Raw genomic sequence first — 24,283 nt, 5'->3', positions numbered from 1 at the left:
TTGTCCTCTTCACCGAGGCAACGCTGATGAGTTTCTTTTTTTCATCTCTGCCAGATATTTTAATGATATGGTCCAACTCGTGACTTTAAAGTAACAATGGCTCCTTTCTACAGCTCCCATTTTACCCACATATTTAACACCACACAGTAGTTGCAGTAGCAGAAAATAGACCATAATGCAATGCGGCAAGAAAACATGTTTTGTTTTGATTCAAATTCACAGATGTTAGTTGTATAGCCGGCTGCTTTTATGCACCCGGCACCCACATCTGATTGAAAACAACATGCTTATGCTCTTTCTTTTAAAAATCAGTGAAGTCAAAGTAAAGGCCATTGCACACCAAGTTCCTCTTTTTCATATGCCCTTTTTTACCGTTATGCACAATGCATCAATAATTTCCCAATTTGGGATCAATAAATCTATCTATCTATCTATCTATCTATCTATCTATCTATCTATCTATCTATCTATCTATCTATCTATCTATCTATCTATCTATCTATCTAGCTGCCTGGAGCACAATCACTACTGTCTAATCTTTCCTGCATCCTTTGTTTTGCCATCATCCCAGATTCACCTGCCATAATCTATCTTTAATATCCACATCTCTGTATTCTATTATATCTTTATGATAAAGCGCCTTGTGCTGGGGGACGAAGTGTTTGCCATTTTTGATGATGACGTTTGCACGGACGGTGGCTCTGACTCGTCAAACAACTCTCTTTTAGCTTTTTTGACGGAGTGCAAAAAAACACAGAAAATCAAACATGTTCCCGAAAACTTTAATGAGGAACGAAAGTCTCGGAGTCGTGTGTGAACGTGATTGACGCAACGTGAGTTTGTAATTATTTTTAAACGTGCAACAATTTCGGACAAAAAATAAGGACTTAGTGTGCAAAGGCCTAAAAATGGAAATTATGACATTTATGCTTCACATAGTTATAAATCTGACATTTTGTTTCCGAGTACTAATAGGGCTTGATGTTGACAGTGCAGTGGCCCTTGATGTCTCTGAAGGTGGAGCAGTCGAAGTCGGCCACGAGAGTCTTCTTACCGGCCTTGTAGGCAATAAAGTTGAACTGGATACGTACTCTGTGACCTGGTTTAAGATCTGGAACCCTGTGGGTAACACAAAGAGTAACAATAATAAAAAAACAAATCAGAATGGCTCAGTTTTTTATGGAAGCCCTGAAAGACAGGCGAGAACATTTAATTTTTCTGGTGATTCATGTTCTAAGTCTGATCTACATTATTTTCTCTCCTGTGTTTATGACTTAAGAACAGGTGAAAAACATTTTTGCCAGGATAATCTTTCTTAGTTCCTTGTGGAGGAAAAACATTTTTAGGCTGATTTTTCCCTTTGACACCAATGACCAGGGTTGGATCAGGGTTATCTGAGCCTGGTCCAGCTCTCCTTTTGTTAATTCATACCAATTAGCTCAGGTGTTAGAAATGGGCGGGGGAGGTTACACCTCTGGAGGATTACAGAGAGAGGAGATGATAGTGCATCATCAATTTGTGCAAAAACATAAAATGTCACAGAAGGATGCATGTTTTTGGGATACAGTGTAAATATAGTACACGCAGCATTTTTAGCTTTATAAAATGTTTAACTATGTTGTATGAATGGAGCTGTAATGTATGCAAAAACATACAGACAACATACAGATTTACAGTATCTATTCATCAACATGAACCTTTGTTCCTCTGTCTATCTACAGTACCCATTTACCATATATTAGACTACTTTGTGTTATCTAATATGATAATATAGGCTACATTTACAAACGGATTAGACACTTCTGAAGACTGAAATGTATAATTCACTCACTCCACCATCCCAGCAAAGATTTGCTTCATATAGTCGACCTATTAAAGTTTATCAGCTGGACATGTGGCAACTGTTGGATAATGTGAGAGCTTGTCCAAATGTAATATAATGAGATTAGATTTTTTGAAGTTTGCTACTTGCGCAATAATGTAATGAACTTGGACTTTGTTTGTTACTTTACAACAGATGGAACAGGCGACAGATGGATCTTTTTGCAGGTTGATTTGGAAAGATAAAAAGTTAAAAATGGTAACGTTACAAATAGACTGTAGGCGTGAGCGATCATCCTAGGCATCGGCCAAAACAGTGAAGTGGCATTATAATCATATATCACCCATACTATCTGTGATGTCCAATCTCCATGACACTAACTAGCTTGCCATTTGCAAATTACTTCATCAGCTAACATTACGAAGCAAAGTCACTATCACTAAGAATACTTTGGGAGTGTGTGGTTGCTTATATCAGACTAAGATATTTAAAAAAATATAAAAGTCAACACACAATTATAATTCTTGTTGACATTTCATAGACCGCAGCATTAACATGTTACCTGCTAGAGCTAACCGACAGACTGATCAATGGTAAAAAAATAATAAGTTATTGTGTTGTTATTTGCACCTTGTATAGCATTCAACACTCACCCGTATACGAGCTCGTCTTTCCACAGGCCGCTTCCAGAGAGAGTCAGAGTGCAGTTTTTCAGCGTCTCTTTGACCGGGTTCATGAAAAGCACCTCCCCTTTTGCCCTTTGGTACACTCTGACAGGACCGCTTACCTGGAACACACATTTTAACAGATTATTCAAATACAATCAGTCCGGCAATAAAACTGCAACTTGTTGAAACAACACTACCCATCATGCATCAAGACAAGAGAGGAAAACATCCCAAATAAAAGGTTGGTATGTTTTTATGTCAAGGAGTTTACAATGTGAGGTTATATCTTTTTATATATCATTACTGTCAACAGAAATAAAATTGTATTAATATAATAATAATATTACTGTCTCCCAAACTCTAACCGTTTAAAGGGACTGTACGTTACTTTTTACATACAAAGCTATATCTTGTGTAGTCCGTCTGTGAAACAGGAATGTGACCGACGTCGGGGAAAAACTAGTGTTGTGGGAGTGTGCGTGCCATGGATGTATAAAGAGAACTGGATACAGCGTTGGAGGCGGGGCCCCGTTCATTCCTATGAAAGTTGCTCAGTGGCGCATGAAGACAAAATGCCTCGACTTCCGACTGGAAAAGTACCCGGATCATTCGGCGATCTTCCTCATCCATTGGGCCCTTAGAGCAGGCGCAGTCGCATTTCCTTTAACCCCGCCTCCCAGCCCTCGCTCCAGCCTCGGTCTGGGTCTCATTCACATGAACAGAGGAAGGGAAATAACTCTGGATTCGGCTATTAGTGCATTTGACAACTTTTAGGACCTAATGATTTAAATAAGGCTGTTCACGTGTTCATACCTGGACCGTTGATTCACCTCAAAATAAATTATCCTCTGAGTTACAGATGTCTCTTTCCCGATGTAAGTCTATGGGAAAAAGTCTTTTTGGGCCCAATGGCATCACGCGACGGCCACGGCAGTTGTAGTATCACCATTTGGCCACTACGGAAGTTGGCATAAACGACCGACGCTCTTCCTGGGGGCTTGGTGTGTGCACGTGGGAAGTGAGTGGTGAAGCAAGAGAGAGAGAGAGTGGCGGCGAGTGTGTGAGAAAACGAGCGAGCAGCAGTGATTTTAGAGACGGAGGTTTTCTACTGACCGTGACGGAAATGGGAGGGTCCATCAGCACGACATCATCCTCAGCCAGGTATATGTTTTCTGGCTGCTCTTTGTCTGTGACCATGACTGAGACCTTCAAGCTGTCACTCTCCAACATGGGTTTACGGTAATCTGACCAATTGATCCGGATTGGGATGGACAGAGCTTCAAGGGACAGAGGAAGAGAAGGGAGATTTAAAGTCAATTCACAACAAATTCAACGAAAGCACTCACCTAACACTCGTGGTATCTAGACCATAGACATATATACATAGACGCCACATGGGAAGCTTCAGCCCTTTGAAGCGATACGTCAACGTGGGCGCCATATTGGACAGGGCAAGACTGGCCTTTAACCCTATACAAGTGAACAGGGGAGCTGCCGTTTTTCTGGATAAAAAGCACTATAACGTCTACATTTCTCAACAGATTTCAACAGATTTCAACGAGTCGTTATTATATTAAAGGGTTTATGATCCACGTGGAGTAGAGAAATAAAGTTTTGTCTCCAGTTACTTAGACTCTGGATATTTAAGCTATAATCGCTGCTAGACGTTCAGGAGACGAGTGTGTACCGTAGGCTGACATGAACTGATTTACTGACGTGATAGAAAATAACTCATTTATCATAAGGAATTGTTAAAACTCACGTTTGTCAAGTATGACTTTGGTTTATTTTCCTTGTTTAAGGTTAATAGGTCCCTGTATAATATAATATAATATAATATAATGTAAACTGAAATGTCTTCCTCCGTTTTAGCGATCATGCTTTCAATCTAGAGGCTACCGATAAGCTAATACAGCAATTATTAAAAAAAAGAGAAAAATCTAATAGTGTAATTGTTAATCAAGACATGCCATCAGTTTTATTGTTTGCAATATTAGACACACATGGTTTTTAATACATATCGTACATTTCATGTTTTAAACATGATATCATGTTAGATATAAAACATCAATAAGCCAACATTAACGTATATCGATAGCTAACAATAAGGAACGTTAGATAGCTCTTATCTGATGTTACAGAAGCAAACGTTTTGTAAAGATGTAACTTGTGAAAAATGCTTAAAGGAAAATATGATATGATAGCACTAGTTTTTAATAATTACCTAATAATTGATTAAAGCCCACCTTATCGAAGGACAGACCGCTGATCCATAAACCGGAAGCAGTATTTAACGTTTATTCTTTCTTTGGGAAAATAAAAAATAAATCGTAATGTTAACTTAACGTTACTCCTCGTAGATCATAAACATTTGAATATAATAACGACTCGTTGAAATCGGTTGAGAAATATAGACGTTATAGGGCTTTTTATCCAGAAAAACAGCAGCTCCCCCGTTCACTTGTACAGGGTTACAGGCCAGGCTTGCCCGGTCCAATATGGCGCCCACGTTGACGCACGATCCAGGAGTCAAAGCGGCATCTATGTATATTATATATGTTTATGATCTAGACATGCAGATAGTTTGGGTTTTATTTGTCCAGAGATATCTGCCTCCAAAATTCAACAGCTACATCTCTGTCCAGAAAAATATCCACAGAGGAAGACTCACCTTTCCCAGGCTTCAGTTTCTCCTCCTTGTCCTCACTCCAGATGCTGGCAGCTGGCGTGCCGTTGTACATCATGGCTTGGACGCTGATGGTGATGGACAGCAGCCTGGCAGTGGTGCTCTTACTCGTCAGCACCAACTTCAATCTCACATTTTTACCGTTGGTCGGTGGGGTCACCTGCAGGGTCGCACAGTGAGAGGACCGAGACATTGAAGAGGGGCCAAAACACACTTATTGAAACAAATCAAATTTTTTGAAGTTACTTCTCTATACATACTATATCGCTGTCTACACCTCTGTATTTACATTTTTAGTACTTCTCATTATTACATACTACATCCTGTTTACATTCAGTTTTCCCATCTGAAATACTGTCATCAACTAAATTACAAATTTACATTACTATTTTATATTAATTTATGTGGTAACACTTTTTTCATGGTAATTTGGTGATAATTAGCAAGTAACTTATTTTAAATTTCTTTGGAATTACTGCCAAATTACCTTAACATTTACCTCAAAATGTATCGAAAATTACTTTATTATAAACATTATTTAATAATTCTAACAATATTTAATAACTAAATAAATAATTAATTAGTATCTATTTATCAGCAGACATAGAAATAAAGCATTAACTTTGTATTCTTTTTCTGGAAATGTATTAGATAAATTATCAGCTATTGGGAAATAACGGAAAATAATTATTAAATAATGTTTATAATAAAGTAATTTTCGATAAATTTTGAGGTAAATATTATTGTTATTGTTATATGCTATTTTAGCATATATGTTATTTTAGTATATAATTATTAAATAATGTTAAATAATGATTGGCTAATTATTATCTATTTATCAGCAGATATTTTGCGGTAAATATTGGGGTAATTTGGGAGTAATTCCAAAGAAATTACAAATAGGTCACTTGTTAATTATCACCTAATTACCATGAAATTTGCAGACCAGTAAAATGAAGTGTTACCATATATTTTTGTACTTCTCATTATTCATACTACATCCTGGTTAGAGTTGCATTTGAAGGCAGCAAGAGTCTAGAAAAAGTTGATATTTTTTGGGGTCATTTTTCTGTCGTTAGAAACGAGACACTTGGCCAGAAATGAGAGGAGAGAGACTGGAAACGTTGTGATCGGGCTCAAACTTAAATCCCACCAGGACGCTGCGTAGGTTTCTTCTTTTAAATGACATTTATAATACCCAAAAAGACAAAAATAATGTACAAAACATCCTGTTCAATAGCTCTTAAGGGGCTTTCTGTGACGCACCTCGGTAAAGCGCACGTGTATTGGCAGTGGTTCTGGTTGGGTGGCGTCCTCCTCTTCATCCACATCCGTCTCTTCCACCTCATCTACTTCATCCACCTCTTCTACCTCGTCGCCCCCCACTTCTTCAACATCGACGTTTTCTTCAATCTCCTCGCTTTCCTCCCCCTCTTCCTCCTCCTCCTCATCATCCATCTCTTCATCCCCTTCAGCACTGGAGTAGTCTCTGGTGACGGCGTGTTTAAAGACATCCCTCTCCTTCTTTGATCCTGTAAATGTATTGATTCAGTCAATGTCCAGAGCTACTACAGTAAAGCATAAACAGCTGTTTGACCTGTTTGTGAGGTGAACCCACCCTCTCTGGGTTTGTATTTGTGGGTGACGTCCTTCCTCCTATCGTTCCAGATAGACTTGGTGGAGATATTCTTACCGACTCTATTAGGGTCAGATTTGAGTTTCACCAACGTCTTGTCAGCTTTCACCTGATAGGACACACAAACACACACAATGGAAACAACAAAAATAAATTAAATTTGCTGCAGCCCGCGAATATATCATGTATCACATCTGGCTGAGACTAGCCCCCTTCTTTTTTCTTACACTAAATTTACTAAATGTGATGTTGAGATTAGGCTCAAACTCTGCTCACTGACCAGCCAGTCAACAACGTCAGCATTGACCTCAGCGAAGACAAATGGCATGTCATATTTGAAGGCTATCTCTCCTTTCCGGATGGCTCGGACTGAAGCTGGACCACAGCGGTGAAGACCTGCAGGAAGAGAGACCGTTAAAATCATGAAATGAAGTAACAAACTTCTTAACTAACAATGGAGTTTTGCGATTGTGGTGTAAATCGATTTAAAGTGTAAATGAAACGTTCAACCAAGTTGAGCTGGTTTACTAAAGGGGTTTCCACTCTAATGAACAATTACCTAAATAACATGACAAATGTCAGCATTTAAAAGAAAAAGGAAGCTTAGTTTCATCTTTTTGTGGCAAGAGCGACGCCATGTTGCAGTATTCTAGTCTGTGACGTCACATGGTTGGTTGGCTCGGAACGGCAGAGGCCATGGAAGACGGAGAACCCGAGGCGTTCCCAGGCCAAATGAGATATATAATCTCTCCATGATGGTCTGGGTCTACCCCGGGGCCTCTTAGCAGTTGGACGTGCCCAGAAAGGGAGTTATCCAGAGGCGTCCAGGAGGATCCTGATCAGATGACCGAACCACCTCAGCTGGACCCTTTCGATGTGAAGGAGTAGCAGCTCCACTCTGGATTGTCTGAGCTCCTCCCCCTATCTCTAAGGCTGAGCCCAGCCACCCTACGAAGGAAACTCTTTTCGGCCGCTTGTATCCGCAATCTCATTCTTTCGGTCACTACCCAAGCTCATGACCATGGGTGAGGGTTGGAACGTAGACGGACCGGTAAATTGAGATCTTTGCCTTCGGGCTCAGCTCCTAAACTGCTGACGCAGCACCGAACTGCCTGTCCATTTTACCCTCACTGGTGAACAAAACCCCGAGATACTTAAAGAGACTGTAACTTCTTACACGTATAAATCAATCCAGGTCGGTGTCCCATGCGCGCTCGCGTGAGGCTACGCTGTTCAGACAAGACTCCAACACAAACTACAAGGAAGAACCAAAACCGCAAAGTTATATCTAGTGAAGCCCGTCTTGCTAAACAGTGTTGGCCGCGGTCGGAGGACGCGGGGGAGACTGTAGCTTTGGTCTCCTGGGCCGGAGTCTCTGCTGTACTCTGCTCCTCTGCCTGCCTTCACTCACACACCGCGCGCATTTAGCTGTCTCGCTCCACCTCACGTGTATGCGCGCTCACTACACACTGCAGAAGAGTTAGTTTAGCTCTGAGAATATCTAGTGGAGGTTTGTGCAGAAATAAATGCTGCAGCTCCTCCAGACCAACAGAGGTTTCCCGTGTCTTGTGAAGTGACGGGGCTCCGCAGCGAGAAACGTTATCGTCTCCGACCAAAACTCCGGTGTCTCCCCTGTTCCCTCTGGCCGCGGTCGGGAGGCTGAGGCAGGAACGGCCAACACTAGGATCAGCAGTGATTCATGGAGAGACCTTCGTCTGGTCAGCTAACATTACTGCCAAGCAGCTGAAATATAGAGTGATATTGTGGTTTTAGCTGACGTGTGTCGCCTCACTGTTTTGACGGATGCTGGCTCACATTCAGGTAGCGCGTGCACACGGGCGAGCACGAGCAAAAGGACGCTGACTTTCGTTGACTTAATGGCCACAGGTGTCGCTGTTACAACCAATTTCTGTTTCTTATAACAGTCCCTTTAAACTCCCTGGCAGGAGGGCACAGGAGGGCACAATCCACCGTTTTCCGGCAGAGAACCATGGCCTCAGACTTGGAGGTACTCATCCCTACCGCTTCACACTCGGCTGCAAACCACCCCGTTGCGTGTTGAATGTTTGTTTCATTTTCATACAAACAAAAATGGATGCTGCAATTTGCCACAATCACATAGAAATTATACAGACATGTTTTTCATGATTCCTGGTCTTGCTGGAACCTTCAGGTCCAAATGTTTGTCAACGATTTATGAACCCCAGAGGATGAACGTTTTGTTATTTGGAATAATAAAATCTCATAGTAGAAATGGGTCAGCATGTGCTGTACAATTAGGACAAGAAACAAGGTCATCAGAGCAGGGAGGAGAATGTGTCTCTGTTAAAGTCTATGGAGATAAACAAAGAGAGCGTGTACCTTCACTTTTCTCCTGTGGGGTTGCATCCAGAACTTGCCAGCCGTCATATTTGCCGTCCGTTGACAGGTCCGGCCGCTTCATCCACGACTCCACCCACACGTGGTAGTTCCTAAAACACAAAACAACATTCAGATTCTGCAACAGTGTAGTAGATCTGAAATACAACACCGGAGAGTTATATTCAACAATTATATTCTAAAATATTCTTTAAAGATCCGCTTCGAACATGTTTTAAGACATAAAAATATGACTAAACTATAAACAATACAAATCTCCTCCTCCTCCCTCATTGAAAATGGATTGCGGCAGCTGATAGCATCGTGAATTGTTGACCGACGAGGTGCAGAGGCATTCCTCAAAACTTCAGGAAGGTATTTAAACGTGACAGAGAGAAACCCTATTTGTGATTTAATAACCCAGTCTATCAGTGCTGTTGGTGTTTTCAAATGTACACCTTCAGAAAGTAAAAGAAGATGGCATGATCTGAAGTGGAGGACAAAAGAAAAAAGTGTGGCTATCAGCGCTGATCTTTGTGAATTGGACTGTTTTTGCAATGAGGCTCATTTGCATAGAAAGGGGCCATTTTTCGCCAAATGTCTGCACATTACCTAATTTAAATACGTGCAAATATCACAGGAGATTTTACCCTATCAGGTGCTTTGTTTCTTTTTGTCTTATTTGTGCATGTTTAGCAGCAGCAAATGCTGCGTAATCCTTTTCTGAATTCTCCCCTCTTGAGTATTATGTTCTCACACATACACGTGTTGGAAAAGGCTCAGAATTAGTAGTTAAAGAGTCATGGGACACTTGAAGTCTCCACCACAGTGTAAGATTCTTTATTGGCGGATCAAAAGCCCTTAGGGCGAGTCGCCACACCCAAACAACACCATACGTTAATATGTAAATCATTTACGTTGGCAAACCACACTGGATAAACACACTATTTGTGGCTGCGGTCATGTTGACATGACATTATAGGCCTGGGAATCGCTCAGTTTTTTTTTTGTAATAATACAGTTGCAAGTTATTTTCAGAATTCTAGGGAGTGGCGTTGATCTGGGATGGTACGTTACACGCCCACACAATACACTTCTTGTCAAATTCTACAAATATCTCACGGCCAACTAGCTGTCCTTTCTCAGTGTGCAATGAAAAAAAACACAGCGCTGGCTCTGTAAATGGGGAACAAACAACACTATTACATACAAGACTATTCCAGCCAATCAGCAACCAGCAACAGGGGGCGTGCCCATGCACAGGACCGGGGAAAGGCCATGGATGTATAAAGAGAAAGGCGATGGGAGTGGCAGGGACGGTAAATCTGGAGGGAGGTATCAGGACTCAACAATAGAGTGCTGCAGGGATGACGTATTTCTGTAGGCCAACCAGGAAGTTAGCATTGCCCTGGTTCCCTCGACAAAAAGCCAATGGTATTTTTCAATTGGGTAAATGGTCCATTGCGTTGTCACCATAACAACTAACAACAATCGTCATTTTCTTTTCTACACGCCAAATGACAACGGAAAAGAGTTTATTTGTTTATTTGTGTATAAACGTACATACACTCCCTTTAAATGTCCGTTCTGCTGCCATTTTTTCTATAGTTGTAGTTGGAATAACGAGAATAATGCTGCCTTCAAATGAAACTCGTGAGCTCGTGTTCACAACATGGCAAGTCGTGTTCACAATATGTTTGGCGTTCAAGTGAGAACACCGCTGCTGAGCAACGTCAATATTAATGTTACTGCGTCTAGAAGCCACAGAGGCTAACACTTTGGCAAGCTAGAAAGCAGGTAACATAATGCAGTAAATGCAAAGGCATGATGACAGAGAAAAAAAATTAGGCTGTTGGGAATATCAACATTTTCCTCAGACATGTTATAAAATTACGAAGAAAAACAATAAAAGACTAAAATTAAAATATATTCACTTATTATGCACCTAAAAATGAACTTCCATGGCCTCCGCCATCTCTGACAACGTCAACAAACACGTCACAACTTGTGAACTCTGAGCTTTCGGAAACTTTACGAGGTCGTGAATACCACAAGATGGGGGTGTTCATATGGACTCGTGAACACAGTAAACACAACCACATTTGAAGGCATCTTAAGAATACAGAATTTGTTGACTTTTATTGAAATATGGATATTTAACCTTTTTAGCTGTTGATGGGTGTATGTCGATTGTGATGTTTTACTCTGTATGTATGGTCATAGATGAGGGCAAAAGGACTAAGGGCAGATATGATATTTTGTAAATATTATTTTTGAACTAAAGGATGATTGTAATGTTTCGTATGTATGGTATCTATGGTGATATACTGTATATTGGTCACATGAGAGATCAATGTATTGTGTATAAGGAAACAGCCGAAAAACATTTGGTATACTGGATAAGAGTTGTGTAACATGTTGTAATTTTGAAGGATTTGCATTGTGTGTAATATGTTGCAGCCTCTGTGTCTTACCAAATACTGTCATATTTTGGTGTATGTCTGACTCCTTCTGCGGCGTGGTATTCGTCGATGGTCAGATTCTCGTTGGTGTCGTGGGCCGACGAGAAGTTGGTGATCACGCGGGTGGGGATGCCCAGCAGGCGCATCACTGGAACCAAACACAAATATTTGAGTCAGAGTTTGTTGCTGAATGTTACCCTGCTTTTTTTTTAATCGAATGAGACATTTGTCTAAATGTAAATCAGTTTGGTTTGTTGTTGTCCTTGTTTTCCTCTTTGCTAAGCTGCCATGGTGTTGAATGGGGGCGGCAGTAGCTGCGTCCATAGGGTCTGGTTCAAGTCCCCGCACAGAGCAAGTACGGACTGTGGACTGGTAGAGGTGCCAGTTCAGAAAAAAACTACTTAGTTAGGTTTAGGAAAAGATCGCTGTTTGGGTTTAAATAACAGCAGAAGTGCCGTAACTTAAGTACGGAAGTTACGTGACTAATAAATCAACGTTGACTTCTGGTTTCACAGGGGACATGAACAGCGGTCTCCTGCTGAAAGTCTGGTGTTTTTTGACCCACCCATCCACCCCGACCTCCTCCGTACACGGCGTTCGCTGCTCTCTATACTTCCCGGTTCACAATTACGTGGATTACATACGAATCGATTTCATGCTGACCATCAGGTAAAAAAAAATTGAAATTCCTGTCTATGTACACGAACCAATACATTAAATATCGTGACTATTTCACAAACTGCTGTGGGACTGGGCCGGAATAAGAGAGTACTGGCACTTATTTTTGTTCCACTTAAAATAACATAACATATGCAGTCTAACTAAAGGGAATGTAAATAGCATATTAGCATTCTTATTGATTAGACTCATTTTGGTTGCAGATTACAGTTTTAAGACAGCAGGCGGAGACATTTGAGAAGAAACTCTTTATAAGGGCTGAAACTAAAGATGATTATCATTATCAATGAAATTGTGGAGTTTGTTTTATTATTTCATTTGTTTAGTTTATAAAACGTTAGAAAATACTGCCTAAGGTGACTTCTTCAAATTACTTGTATTGCTCCAAACAGTCCCAAACCCAATATATTCAATTTACAATGATGTACAACAGAGGAACGAGCAAATCCTCACATTTGAGTTGCTGGCACCAACCAATGTTTGTTTCCTTAATAAACAATTGACCGAGTATCAAATATGCAGTCAGTTAAGTTTGTGATGACTGACAAATCAATTCATTCTTTCAGAGCTAACATTCATCTTTCCAGATGTTGGTCCAGGTGTGAGGACCTACAGAGTCAGTCAGACGTTACCTGAACACATCACACCGGCGAACACCCAGCACTGTCCGTACTGGACACGCTGGAAGCTATTGTTGAACCATCTCTTAAGAATCTCGTGACTGCCAGTCCAGTGTCCGGGTCTTTTTCCGCCTTCGTATGAGCCGTCCCAGCGTCCCACCACAACACCAGGGTCATCATTAGCGTTGACCTGGAATAAAACAAGGAAATTCTCATACTTCTAATGTAACCTTTTTTCTCAAAAACCTTATTCGGTCAGATTTGGACTCTCAAGAATGACCCATTAATTGCCAAGTCTTGTTTTGTTTTTTTTAAAACTATATCACCTACATCAAGGCCTATGGAAAGGAGGGTGGGTCACGGGCGGACATGGGTCTTGGGGTATAACACATGTGCAGTGTAACTGAAGCTGCGGTCGTGCGTTGCGATTGGCTCAATTTCGGCGAGTGAAGACGAGATTTTACCCCCGGAGATATGACGCGTGACCCAGCCTCCTTTCCATAGGCCTTGACCTACATCTGCTGTCTTCTTCTTTTCTTCAGCTCTTTATTGGCACTAACATTAACAAAAGTATTACTGCCACCAACTGTCAATATGTGGTGCTTAGTGTGCTGACTTGACTATGACTTGCCCCAAACTGCATGTGATTATCATAAAGTGGGCATGTCTGTAAAGGGGAGACTCGTGGGTACCCATAGAATAATAATAATAATCTTTATTGTCCACAAATGTGGAAATTTGCCTTCGGCCTCACAGGTTGGTTAAAACACATTTTAGTAAATCACAATACGTATAATAAATAACACAACATGCAGCAAATCACAGAAAATACAATAAATAGCAAGACATACACAGTCCAGATAACAGTAACGGACATGGTCCCAGTGTGAATGGTGTTTATGAATTTAGTAAAGTTATTGCATTTGGTATGAAAGACTTTTTGTAAATGTTCTTGGTTGTAGCGGCAGATCTATAGCGTCCCAAACCCATTATAGTTCACATATCTTGAGGTCAGAGGTCAAGGGACCCCTTTGAAAATGGCCGGGACAGTTTTTCCTCGCCAAAATTTAGCGCAAGTTTGTAGCGTCATTTAACCTCCTTCCTGACAAGCTAGTATGACATGGTTGGTACCAATGGATTCCTTTGGTCTTCATATGATACCAGTATCTTCACTCTAGTTTTAAAACTGAACCCACAAGAACCTAAAAATCGTAATGAGTTAAAGAAATTAATGTTGTTAAAACGGCAGTCCATATGGAAAATAATGGTTGGACCCAATGGAACAATACCATTGGCTATTTGACGAGGGGACCAGGACGATGCTAGCTTCCTGGTTGGTCTACAAAAATACGTCATCCCTGCAGCACTCTGTTTCTGGATTTTAGGACTTATTCCTGTTTAAGAGAAAGCTGAGAGTCTACAGCCATGCTAACAGCTCTGTGAGGCTGTAGGATACTTGAGCTAAATGCTAATGTCAGCATGCTAACATGCTTACAACGCTACCATTCTAGATGTAAACACAGGTGTTTACCATGTTTACCATCCAGTGAAGGAATGGGACTAAGTACATTTACTCAAGTACCAAAACTTAAGTACAATTTTGAGGTCACCCAGCAGTACATAAAGTAGTCACAATTAGCCCTTCCTTTACATGCGGCAACATTAGTGATGCTTACACATTAAATCATCAATAATTATAATCCCATTGTATAATAATTATTCTGAAATTGGCCATTCTGTATAAGGAGTAATTTTACTTTTAGTACTTTAAGTATATTGTTATGCTAATACTTGGGAACCTTTTACTTAAGTTAAATTCTGAATGCAGGACTTTTACTTGTAACAGAGTATTTCTACACTGTGGTATTGCTACTTTTACTTAGGTCAAATATCCGAGTACTTCTCCCACCACTCTCACCGTCTTAGTTTATGGTGTTAGCATGCTAACACTTGCTAAATTGCACTGAACACGGTATCACTCTGCATCGCATCATTGCTGGATTTTTGGTACACAACAGTCAAAAATGTCAGCCCATAAATGCTTTGCTGCAATAAAAGGTATGTGGAGTTATCTTTAATAAACATAGAGAGCATGTCCTACCATAGCGCTGACCACACGGCCGACGTATCCGGGGTCAGCACGAGCACGGAAGTCTTCAGTTGGGTTATCCAAATGTATGAGGTTGAGATCCAACATCTTCAGACAAATGTTCACCATGTTGTCCTCAAACTGGACAGAAGGAGACAGCATATCATTTAATTTAGGTCAATACAGATGGGAATATTATTTAAACTTTAAGTACGGTTTTCTCAAAATTCAGACACAAAAAGCTGAGATTCAGAATTCAAATATTGGGTATCTGAATTTTCTATCTGAATTTGTGAATTCTAAAAAAGTATATAAAAACTGTAAGTTTTAGAAATTGCACAACTGGAAAATGTCAGAAAGGGAATTCAGACCACATAAATTCAGTTGGATTGGTTTTCAAAGTAAAATGATTTAGTGCCATAAATCCAGTGGTATTTGAGTTTCAACAGTGAGTGACAGAAATGCATAAAGAAATGTATAAAGAAAAAATACATAAATAAATAAGTTCGGGGACATAAATAAGGGGTGAAATGCAAAGGGAAAATCATAAATAAATAAATAAATACATGCAGAAATACATAAATGAATACATACATTTAAAGATTTATATAAAATAAGTGCAAAAATGCATGAATAAATAAAAAATAAATGTAAAAATAAATTGATACATTTAAAAATCACTAAAAATAAATGCATGAATAATAAAAAGAAAAATTAAATAAAAAAGGGAATTGATACAAAGATAAATAAATAAAGAAGCAAATTTAAACACAAATATGAATTTATTTCACATTTTATCAATTAATTAATGGCTACATTTATATTATAATATAATATATAATATTGATATAATAATATTCTTTTTGAGTCATTTATTTATTCATTCAATTATTTTTGATTTTGGCAGGTTCTGTCCTTCATAGCGATGATTGGATGTGATTGATTGACTGTCACAACCAAGCATCCACATAAGCCTCGACCGTGTGTGTGTGTGTGTGTGCGTGTGTGTGTACCTGTCCAAAGTCCCAGTCAAGAGGGAAGATGTAGTCAGCACTTCCTCTGAAGATGACTCCATGTTCATTCATCACGTACTCATTTATCTTCTTGTCATTTTTCATATACACCATGTCATCTACAGAGAGAGTGAATTCAGGCAGACAGAGAGTTGATAGTATTCACTTTAGAAGTATTCAAATACTTTACTCAAGTAAAAGTAAAAGTACTGCATTCAAAATCTTACATAAGCAAAAAAAAAAAGCATACGTAAGCATTATCAGCAAAATGTACTTAACATATCAAAAGAAATAAATAGAAAGCAGTGGTGGAATGCAACTACTAAGTACTGTACTTCTAACTCTAAAGTGAGGAATGTCTGTCTTTCTGTGTGTCCTTTCATATCTCGAGAACTGCTCATCTACTTCACACTTGGTGGGTGTATTGCTGGGGTCCCAAGGAAGTGATTTGTTGAATTTGGTGCAATTTGGACACAATTCAATATTAATAAACTTTGAATTAACAAGTGACAGGGCTCTGTGCAGCAGCGGGGGAGGGGCTTCAGGGCTCAGCAGACTCAGTCCAGTATGTCGTCTGCAGCGGGCCGACCGCGGCTCATTGACCACTCGATTAGGCTCTCATCAGGCCTTTAAATAGGCGTTATCGGTCGAAAGTGCTATCACGTTGTAAAACTGAATGAGCCATTTTTTTTGTCTTTATTTATTATTTCTTTGTATTAATTATCTTATTTGTTTACACTTCTGTTTAATTTTCCCTTTTATTTACTTTTGTATTTATTTTTTAATATTTTTTAATTAATTGTATTTGTCTATTTTTATTTTTTTAATTTGTTTTTTATTTATTTTGCATTTAATTGTATATATTTTATATCTATTTTTTATGTATTCATGCATTTATTTATTTATTTCTGCATGACTTTCCCTTTGCATTTCACCCCTTATTTATTCCCCACTTATTTATTTCTGTATTCTTTTCTTTATACGTTTCTTTTTACATTTCTTTCTGTATGCAAAACAGAAATATCAATTTATGTCACATTTTATCAATTCATTAATGTCTACATTTATTTTTAATAATATTTTTGCTTTATTTATTTATTTATTTATTCATTCGTTTAATTTTCGATTTTGGCAGGCTCCATCCTCCAATGATGAGCTCCACCTCAACCAACAGGAGAATCCTGCTTTTACATTAACACAGTAGAGTATAATAATCTAATGATATAATCTATAATAGTCACAGGGGACATTTTTCTGCATTGATTACTTTTACTTTAAATATTTAAAGCACATTTGCCTGATAATACTTACTGTATATACTTTTACTTAAGTAACATTTTAGTGCAGGACCTGTAACAGAGTATTTGGACAGTGTGGTATTAGTATTAGAGAGACAGACAGAGAGATGATCAACCTACCGGGACACCAGGGGTTGTAGAGCAACACCAGCTCTGCTACCAACACTTCATCTTTGCCGTCTTTCATCATTATGGTGAGTTCCCCTATCGGGGAGTCAGCCGGGGGGGTGATGGAGATCGTCAGTTTGCCTGTCTTTGTGGTATCGTCCTTTTCAATTGAAATCATCCACCAAAACTTTATTGATGCTGGACGTCGTATGGGATCTGGGTAATCGAACGTTTCTAGCGTCTCCAGTTCCACGGATGGATATATTGCTGTAGAGAGAAGCCACTGAGGGATCAGATGTCATTTACTGTTACAACACTACATTCATCCCTTGGTTTTCACTGACTGAACCATCCAGTTAAAGCAGTGATGTGATAGTTCACTTATTTCCATCTTGTGTCTGTGTTTTTGACCATAAAATAACGGTTTGGTAAATATTGTTTTCAAAATGTTTTCAAAACCCAAATGTTGACAAAAGCAGCACAAATTTCATCTATTAGCCCAATGCTATTTTTCCATGCCCAACTAGCTAGCTATCAAAAGTAGCTCAATTGCAACGAAACAACTTCTCTAGGTTAAGACAACAAAACTACAACTTCTTTAGGTTTAGGTAACAAAACTAAAACTTCTTTAGGTTTAGGCAACAAAACTAAAACTCAGGCGGAAACCAGCCCAAACTGGCAACACTGGTAGGGAAACGTAGACCTTCAACAACTATTAAAAACAAATAATTGAATGAAAGACTGACCTGTCTTTACAGTCATGGAGAGTTGAGTTCCCTGGCTGTAAACTTTATTCATATTAAGGGTCACTTTGAAGGGCTTGCCTCGCCTCACAATCAGCTTGTCCTTTGAGATTTCACTGGTGTTGTGATCAGAGTTGTTGGACTTTATGTGGAGGTCCACTCCATTAAAGACTGAAAGAAAAACAAACATGAACAAGTTAATAGAGTGTCTGTTCGTCAGGTTACTAAAAGAGATAGAGAGCAACTCTTTAAAGCAGCAGTGGGTAGAAATGGAACAAATAGGATTAAAAAAAGTTATTCTTATAAAACGGTCACTATATCCTGACAGTAGTGCATGAGACAGGTAATCTGAAAACAATCATGTTCCTCTGTGTCCTCCGGTGCTCCTAATGGTATCTGTAGGATTTCACTGACTGGACGAAAACAACCAATCAGAGCTGATCTGGAGTCTGGCGTCTCTGAGCAGCTGTCAATCACTGGCAAACTCCGATCAAACGGTCAAACTAGGCAGCGCTGATCACATATGAATCAATATTATGTTACGTTAATGCCTATTTCTCTCCTCCAATGTTTTCAGAAACATCTTGTAGTGTACTGTTTAGCTGTAAAATGAGTTTGTGACCCGGCAGCCAGGTTGAGAACAGTTGAGGAAACACCAAGCACCGCCCACCAGCCGCAGCACAGCCAATAGGAACGCTCTCTCTCTCTCTGAAATGACCTGTGATTGGTCAAAGTCTTCCATCACGGACTAGATTTTCTAAAGCCTGAAAACAGAGCCATGAGGAGGAGCAGAAGTCTAGTTATCTCTCAGAACACTTCAATTACAATATGCTGAAAGGTTATTATGGGATTTTTGACCAATGATGCCAAAAATATTCTGCCTACTGTAGGTTTAAAAAAGAAAGAAAGATATATTTAATGTTGTTATATTTAACTTTCAACTATAAAGCAAAGGTTTTGTTAATTTCGGACAAATATAAAAATAGTTGCCGCCATCATTTAAATTATTTGCACCAATCAAATATAATTTTAAACGTTCACATGACCATCTCTTTCATGTCACGTCAAACTAGTACATTTTTAATGGTTGCTCATAGTGGTCATAAAGAACTGTGAAAAATTATGCTAGATAGTCCAACACAACGTCCTTTTATTATTATTATTATTATTGTTATTATACAGTATATATATAGTCCCTTTGTACTACTATACCCAGACTATGCCTTTTGTGCTAATAAACAATTTGAACACAAAGAAACAAAAAATGATGTTAGTCATACTGTCATTCACACTTATACAATGCCCTTAATGCCCTTTACAGTTTTATTACAACGTTTTTGTTATTCAGGATGATTTAATGTGATACGTTCAAACCTATTATTATAGGCTACATTATAGGCACTTACACAAGTTGTTACATAATGAGTTTATATTAATTTTATTTACGACAGAGTCACACCTCCGACCACACCCAACCTGCTGGGTGACAACATCAACCAGAGAGGGCAGTTAAACACTGCTGCTCAGGCTGGTGTTAAGATACTCTTTAAGAATTTTTTCTTTAAGAAACAATTCGACAACACATACATAACATAAACACACAAATACAGAAAACACAAGCAAATAAAGAAACGCTGCAAGTCGTACACAACAGGGGAACTAAGTTACAATGTTAGTGTCCAGGAGACACTAAAAACTGATGAACTCACTGGTAATTAGTAAAAGGCCAGTGCTGGTAGGTGTAAAGTCAATATCAAAGAACGTCTATTGATAAGAAGCGAAAGTCATGTGTTCGTTCCATTGCAACATCAGCGCCCAGCAGCAGACCTACGCTTCCGCCATTTTGGACTGAAAGCGACTACCAGTACTGCCAGTAAAACGTCCGCCTACAAAGAGCCGTACAAAAATAAAATAAAATAATTTCTATTCTATTGTCATATTTAATGTCTCTACTGAAATGTCCTGTGTTGAACAATAAAATATTATAAATATGCATACTATTATAACTATTTACTAACTTATTTATTTATTAAACATTTATGCCCGGAGGAGCGTAAGTATAAGTATATGACTTGTTTTATATGTTACCTGTTCTCATGCTTCTTTTATGTTTAGGTGAGCCAAAGACATTTTCCACTCTGGTGGACGATAAAGTTGTATTCTATCTAAATTTATCTATAAAAAAAGAAAAGTTCACTTTTCGCCCAGTTTTAACCTGCATGCAGAGATCTTTTGTGACCTGCAAGTGAACAAAACCACGTTCACTGGGTCAACGTATCCTCATACAACAAGTCAGTATGGTATCGTACATCCTGATTTTTCGTGCATTTTCCAACGAATGTCCAGCTGCACGACGTGTCAATTTCTGCTTATTAAATGCATACAGTCTTTTCAAAAAAGACTTCCGTCTTCACAGGAAACTTTTTAGTTAGGTTTAGGGAAAAAAACGCAGTTTGGGTTAAAATAACTCCGTAGGTGGCATTACTCAAGTACGGAAGTTAGGTGACAGATAAATCAATGTTGACTTGTGGTTTCACACGGGACATGAACAGTGGTGTCCTGGTGAAAGTCTGGTGCTTTTCAAACCCAAACATCCACCCCGACCGCCTCCCTACGCGACGTTTATCACTCTTACTTCCTGGTTCACAATTACGTGGTTGATTTTGATTGATATATCCACCTTATTCTCGGGGGCGTTAGTGTAGAAATTAATATGTGCGTAACTTCTGGTGAGGTAGCGGAAGTAGCAATAAGCTAGTTAGTCCCATAGGCTAACCATAGTGGCTAACTGCCACCTGGGTTTTCTAAAATGTCCTTTCGGGAGCTCTGGTACTTCAAAAGCTTTTATATGCTTTTGAGGAATCCAGAAGAATGTGGCTGAGAAACCTAAACTTGCTCCGTAGCAGGTTATGTGTTCAGCATCAGTAACCATGGAGATCTACCCCGGTAAGAAGTGAGCCACCGTCGTAGGACTGAAAACCCTGAAGGGTTTAACCTGAAGTTACCTCGCTAACCCTAAATCCTGCTTCGTAGTACAGGGACCTGGCGCTGAGCCAGCTGTGGTTCATCCTCCGTAAACTCAGGTGAGGGTGTGTCGAGACATAGATTAACCTCAACAAACTGGCCTGGCATGTTTAAAGTAGGGCAGGGCGTGTGTGAACATGTGGTTACAGTAGATAAGGTAAATATGCTTGGCAAAGTGTAAAATGTCACTGATGTGCATTTATAGGGAGTGGGGGCAAGACGCAACAGGACGGGACGAGAGAAGAAGAAAATGCTCGTTTCCCCTTGAAGGCCTCTGAACGAGCGCCTGGGGAAATGCTTCAGTTCAGTTGCACTTGCACGTCAGTCATTTTATATAAACAACGGATGGAATGAGGATGCAGCCTATAACATGACAGATGAACCCACTGATGATTATCACCTGACTTTTTGGGTGAACGGGTGCAATTGAGGATGTGAGCGTTGGGCGTTGCCTCCAGTATGTTACATGTATATTACATTCAGTGTCAACCAACAGGAGTAATAATAGTACTATTCTTTGTTCTTTGTTTGGATCTTGTATGGCAGCATTGATCCATGGGTGTTTCCTTACCCACTCTCCCAGTACCAGCAGTAAAATCATTGCTTTTTGGCGGGATGTTCACCAGGTCAATGTCAGCGGTTGATGGTTTAATTTCCCTCTGTGAAAAATGTGTTAATTGAACAACGTCACAGCTGTGTGTTTCCGCTATGCGTACTGTAGTTCTTTATCAATTTGTGGCGCTACTATACACGGCTAAAAAAAACCAAAAGATGACCAAAATAATGATTCACTACGATCAGTATTTCATGTTTTATTAGGCTATAACTAATCAAAGCTCTGGTTTAGTGTAATTTCTTTTAGATTATAGATTATTATTATTATTATTTATTCTTATAATAATAATAAAATTATTATTACTTAGATTATTTATTTATCATTATTATTATTTACATTTTTTTCTGGAACAAACAGGACAGGATTTGTGTTTCAGGACAACTGCTCGTAATTCAGAACGTAATCTGCCAAAATCCAAAATAAATGAATAAATAAATTACTTGATAAATAAATACATTTTATAAAATGTAGTAAAAACAATATAATTTTTTTTTGCCATTAATTAATTGATAAATTGTGACAAATTTTTTTTTTTTATTTATCGTTGTATCAATTCCCTTGTTTTTTAACTCTTCTGTTTTCCCTTTTAATTTATTTTGCATATATTTTCAAATGCATGTAATTATTTATGCATTTTTTTTTTTTATCTATTTATGCATGCACGAGTGAGGGGGCTGTCACTCAACACTCATTAAATAAATAAAAAATAAATGCAAAAATAAATCAACACATTTAAAAATTAATAAAAATAAATACATATATAAATAAAAAGGAAAATTAAACAGAAGAGTAAATAAATAAGGGAATTAATACAAATATAAATAAATAAAGAAGCAAATTAAAACAGAACTATCAATGTATGTCACATTTTATCTTTTTTTTTCAACATTTAATGACATATTTATCAAGTTATTTATTCATTCATTTATTTTAGATTTTGGCAGGTTCCGTCCTCCATTCAGCTCAGCCAAAGTAGTTACCGCTGTGTGAGAGAGCACAGCGATCTTTATGTCAATGAAAGCAAGGAAAAGAAGTATGGCATGCGACTGAACAGACTCTACTGTACGCCACATCCTGCAAAAAAAAGCTCTGTGCAAAATGTTTGTCAGTGGATTGTCGTCCAACTGTCTGCATCGGGCTGTGGACTGAACGGCCACAATATGTATGTAAATGCAAGTTTTGCAAGAAGACTGGCCTGACAAACCCAAATATAAAGCCTGGTTGGCTCAGGATTCAACATGTGGAAAGAAAGATAGATGCAAACTTTGTGTAAAATCTTTCCACATCTTCAACATAGGGGAGGCGGCGACTGTCAGTCTTATGCAAGGACACAAGCACTGTGCTGCCACAGCATCCTCTGCACCCAGAGTCATGAAGTCAAATATGACCTTAAGAGAAGTCTGGAAAATGTGTAGGAACCCCGTTATTCTCATCATTCCCTGCGGCTGTCACACAGCTTTCTAGAAAAACCCAGAAAGGTGACAGAGGCCATGTGATCAACAGCAACACATCATCTGTGAGGATTCAGGCATCATCCAACACAATTGCAGCTTTGCAACAGTGTATGCTGTTGTCAAAACATATTATACAACCAAACACATTAAAGGACTTCATTCATATACTGTACATACAATGCATGCAAGCAAACTAAAGTTAAAACTCTGGTATACTTACGAGACTCTTTCGGTACCGCTGCCATCTTTCCAAAGTTTCCTTCTTAGAGACACAGATGTAGAGACGTAGAGACAGTGAGATGCACCTGGCAGACAGTCTGGCAACACCACACTCAAAGCTGGGTGTTCCCTGGATTTAAAAGATCTCACAAGCCCAACCCCTTCTCAGATTAACATGCGACCGGCTTTGTTAAGGACTTCTTGAAAGTTTAAACTCTGCAGCTGCAAAACTTGTCACAGATGTCTGTTCACTGTGCTGCCACTACATTTTATCATATTACATTACATTCATTTGCTTTTGTCCCAAATGACGAGTATCTCCCCAGTATTATGATCACATTTTAGACTGTGTACATCACACAGTGCAGGAGCTTCCTCAGCTCAAAGTACGTCATCAGTTAGCAGCGTACTGTAAATGTTTGTGATGATTAACCCTCTGAGACCCACAATAGAGGCATTTTTGTATTTTTTAGGGAGGTGCAGGGGGTCTTTAGTGGGAGAGAGCAGGTCAACAGTAGGTGTCACATAGAAGTGGTGTACTTCATCTGAGAGCTGGGAACCTGAACATTAATTTGAGATGCTGTTCAGCACTGTGTGTCAAATCGTTCTAGTCATAAATCAGAGATAAACATCAATTAAATAATGAATCAATTATTTATTAAATTAATTGTGAAAGTGTGTCAGGGTTTAGAACAGGGGTGTGCAAACTACGGCCCGCGGGCCAACTGCGGCCCGTGGTTCATTTTTAATTGGCCCGCAGCAAATTCTAAAACTATAATGGAATGTGGC

The 24,283-nt window shown here is 39.0% G+C and overlaps 1 protein-coding gene across 1 annotated transcript; it reads right to left on the bottom strand.

The window, feature by feature from the left end:
- Positions 1 to 685: 685 nt before the first annotated feature.
- tgm8 (transglutaminase 8) lies at positions 686 to 23,621 on the bottom strand. The gene is made up of 15 exons (XM_074647745.1): positions 23,496 to 23,621; positions 18,185 to 18,352; positions 17,451 to 17,705; positions 16,033 to 16,151; positions 15,032 to 15,160; positions 12,943 to 13,120; positions 11,645 to 11,780; positions 9,174 to 9,283; positions 7,093 to 7,208; positions 6,795 to 6,921; positions 6,443 to 6,708; positions 5,162 to 5,336; positions 3,604 to 3,767; positions 2,476 to 2,609; positions 686 to 1,119 (listed from the first exon to the last, which is right to left on the bottom strand). Exons 1-15 carry the CDS (start codon positions 23,518 to 23,520, stop codon positions 969 to 971), a joined length of 2,253 nt encoding a protein of 750 aa, XP_074503846.1. The 5' UTR covers positions 23,521 to 23,621; the 3' UTR covers positions 686 to 968.
- Between the last annotated feature and the right edge of the window lie 662 nt (positions 23,622 to 24,283).

This window comes from Sebastes fasciatus, chromosome 1 (assembly GCF_043250625.1).
Source record: "Sebastes fasciatus isolate fSebFas1 chromosome 1, fSebFas1.pri, whole genome shotgun sequence".
NCBI lineage: Eukaryota > Metazoa > Chordata > Actinopteri > Perciformes > Sebastidae > Sebastes > Sebastes fasciatus.
Note: the sequence above shows the minus strand (reverse complement) of the source record. Positions and strands in the feature narration are given on the sequence as shown.

Excerpts from the sequence above, each read along its gene's own strand:
- tgm8 (XM_074647745.1), bottom strand. The coding sequence starts at position 23,520 with ATGGCAGCGGTACCGAAAGAGTCTC. Across the intron at positions 16,152-17,450 it reads CTACAACCCCTGGTGTCCCG|ATGACATGGTGTATATGAAA; the intron begins GTAGGTTGATCA and ends CTCTCTCTGTAG. Across the intron at positions 13,121-15,031 it reads GCCGTGTGGTCAGCGCTATG|GTCAACGCTAATGATGACCC; the intron begins GTAGGACATGCT and ends GTTTTATTCCAG.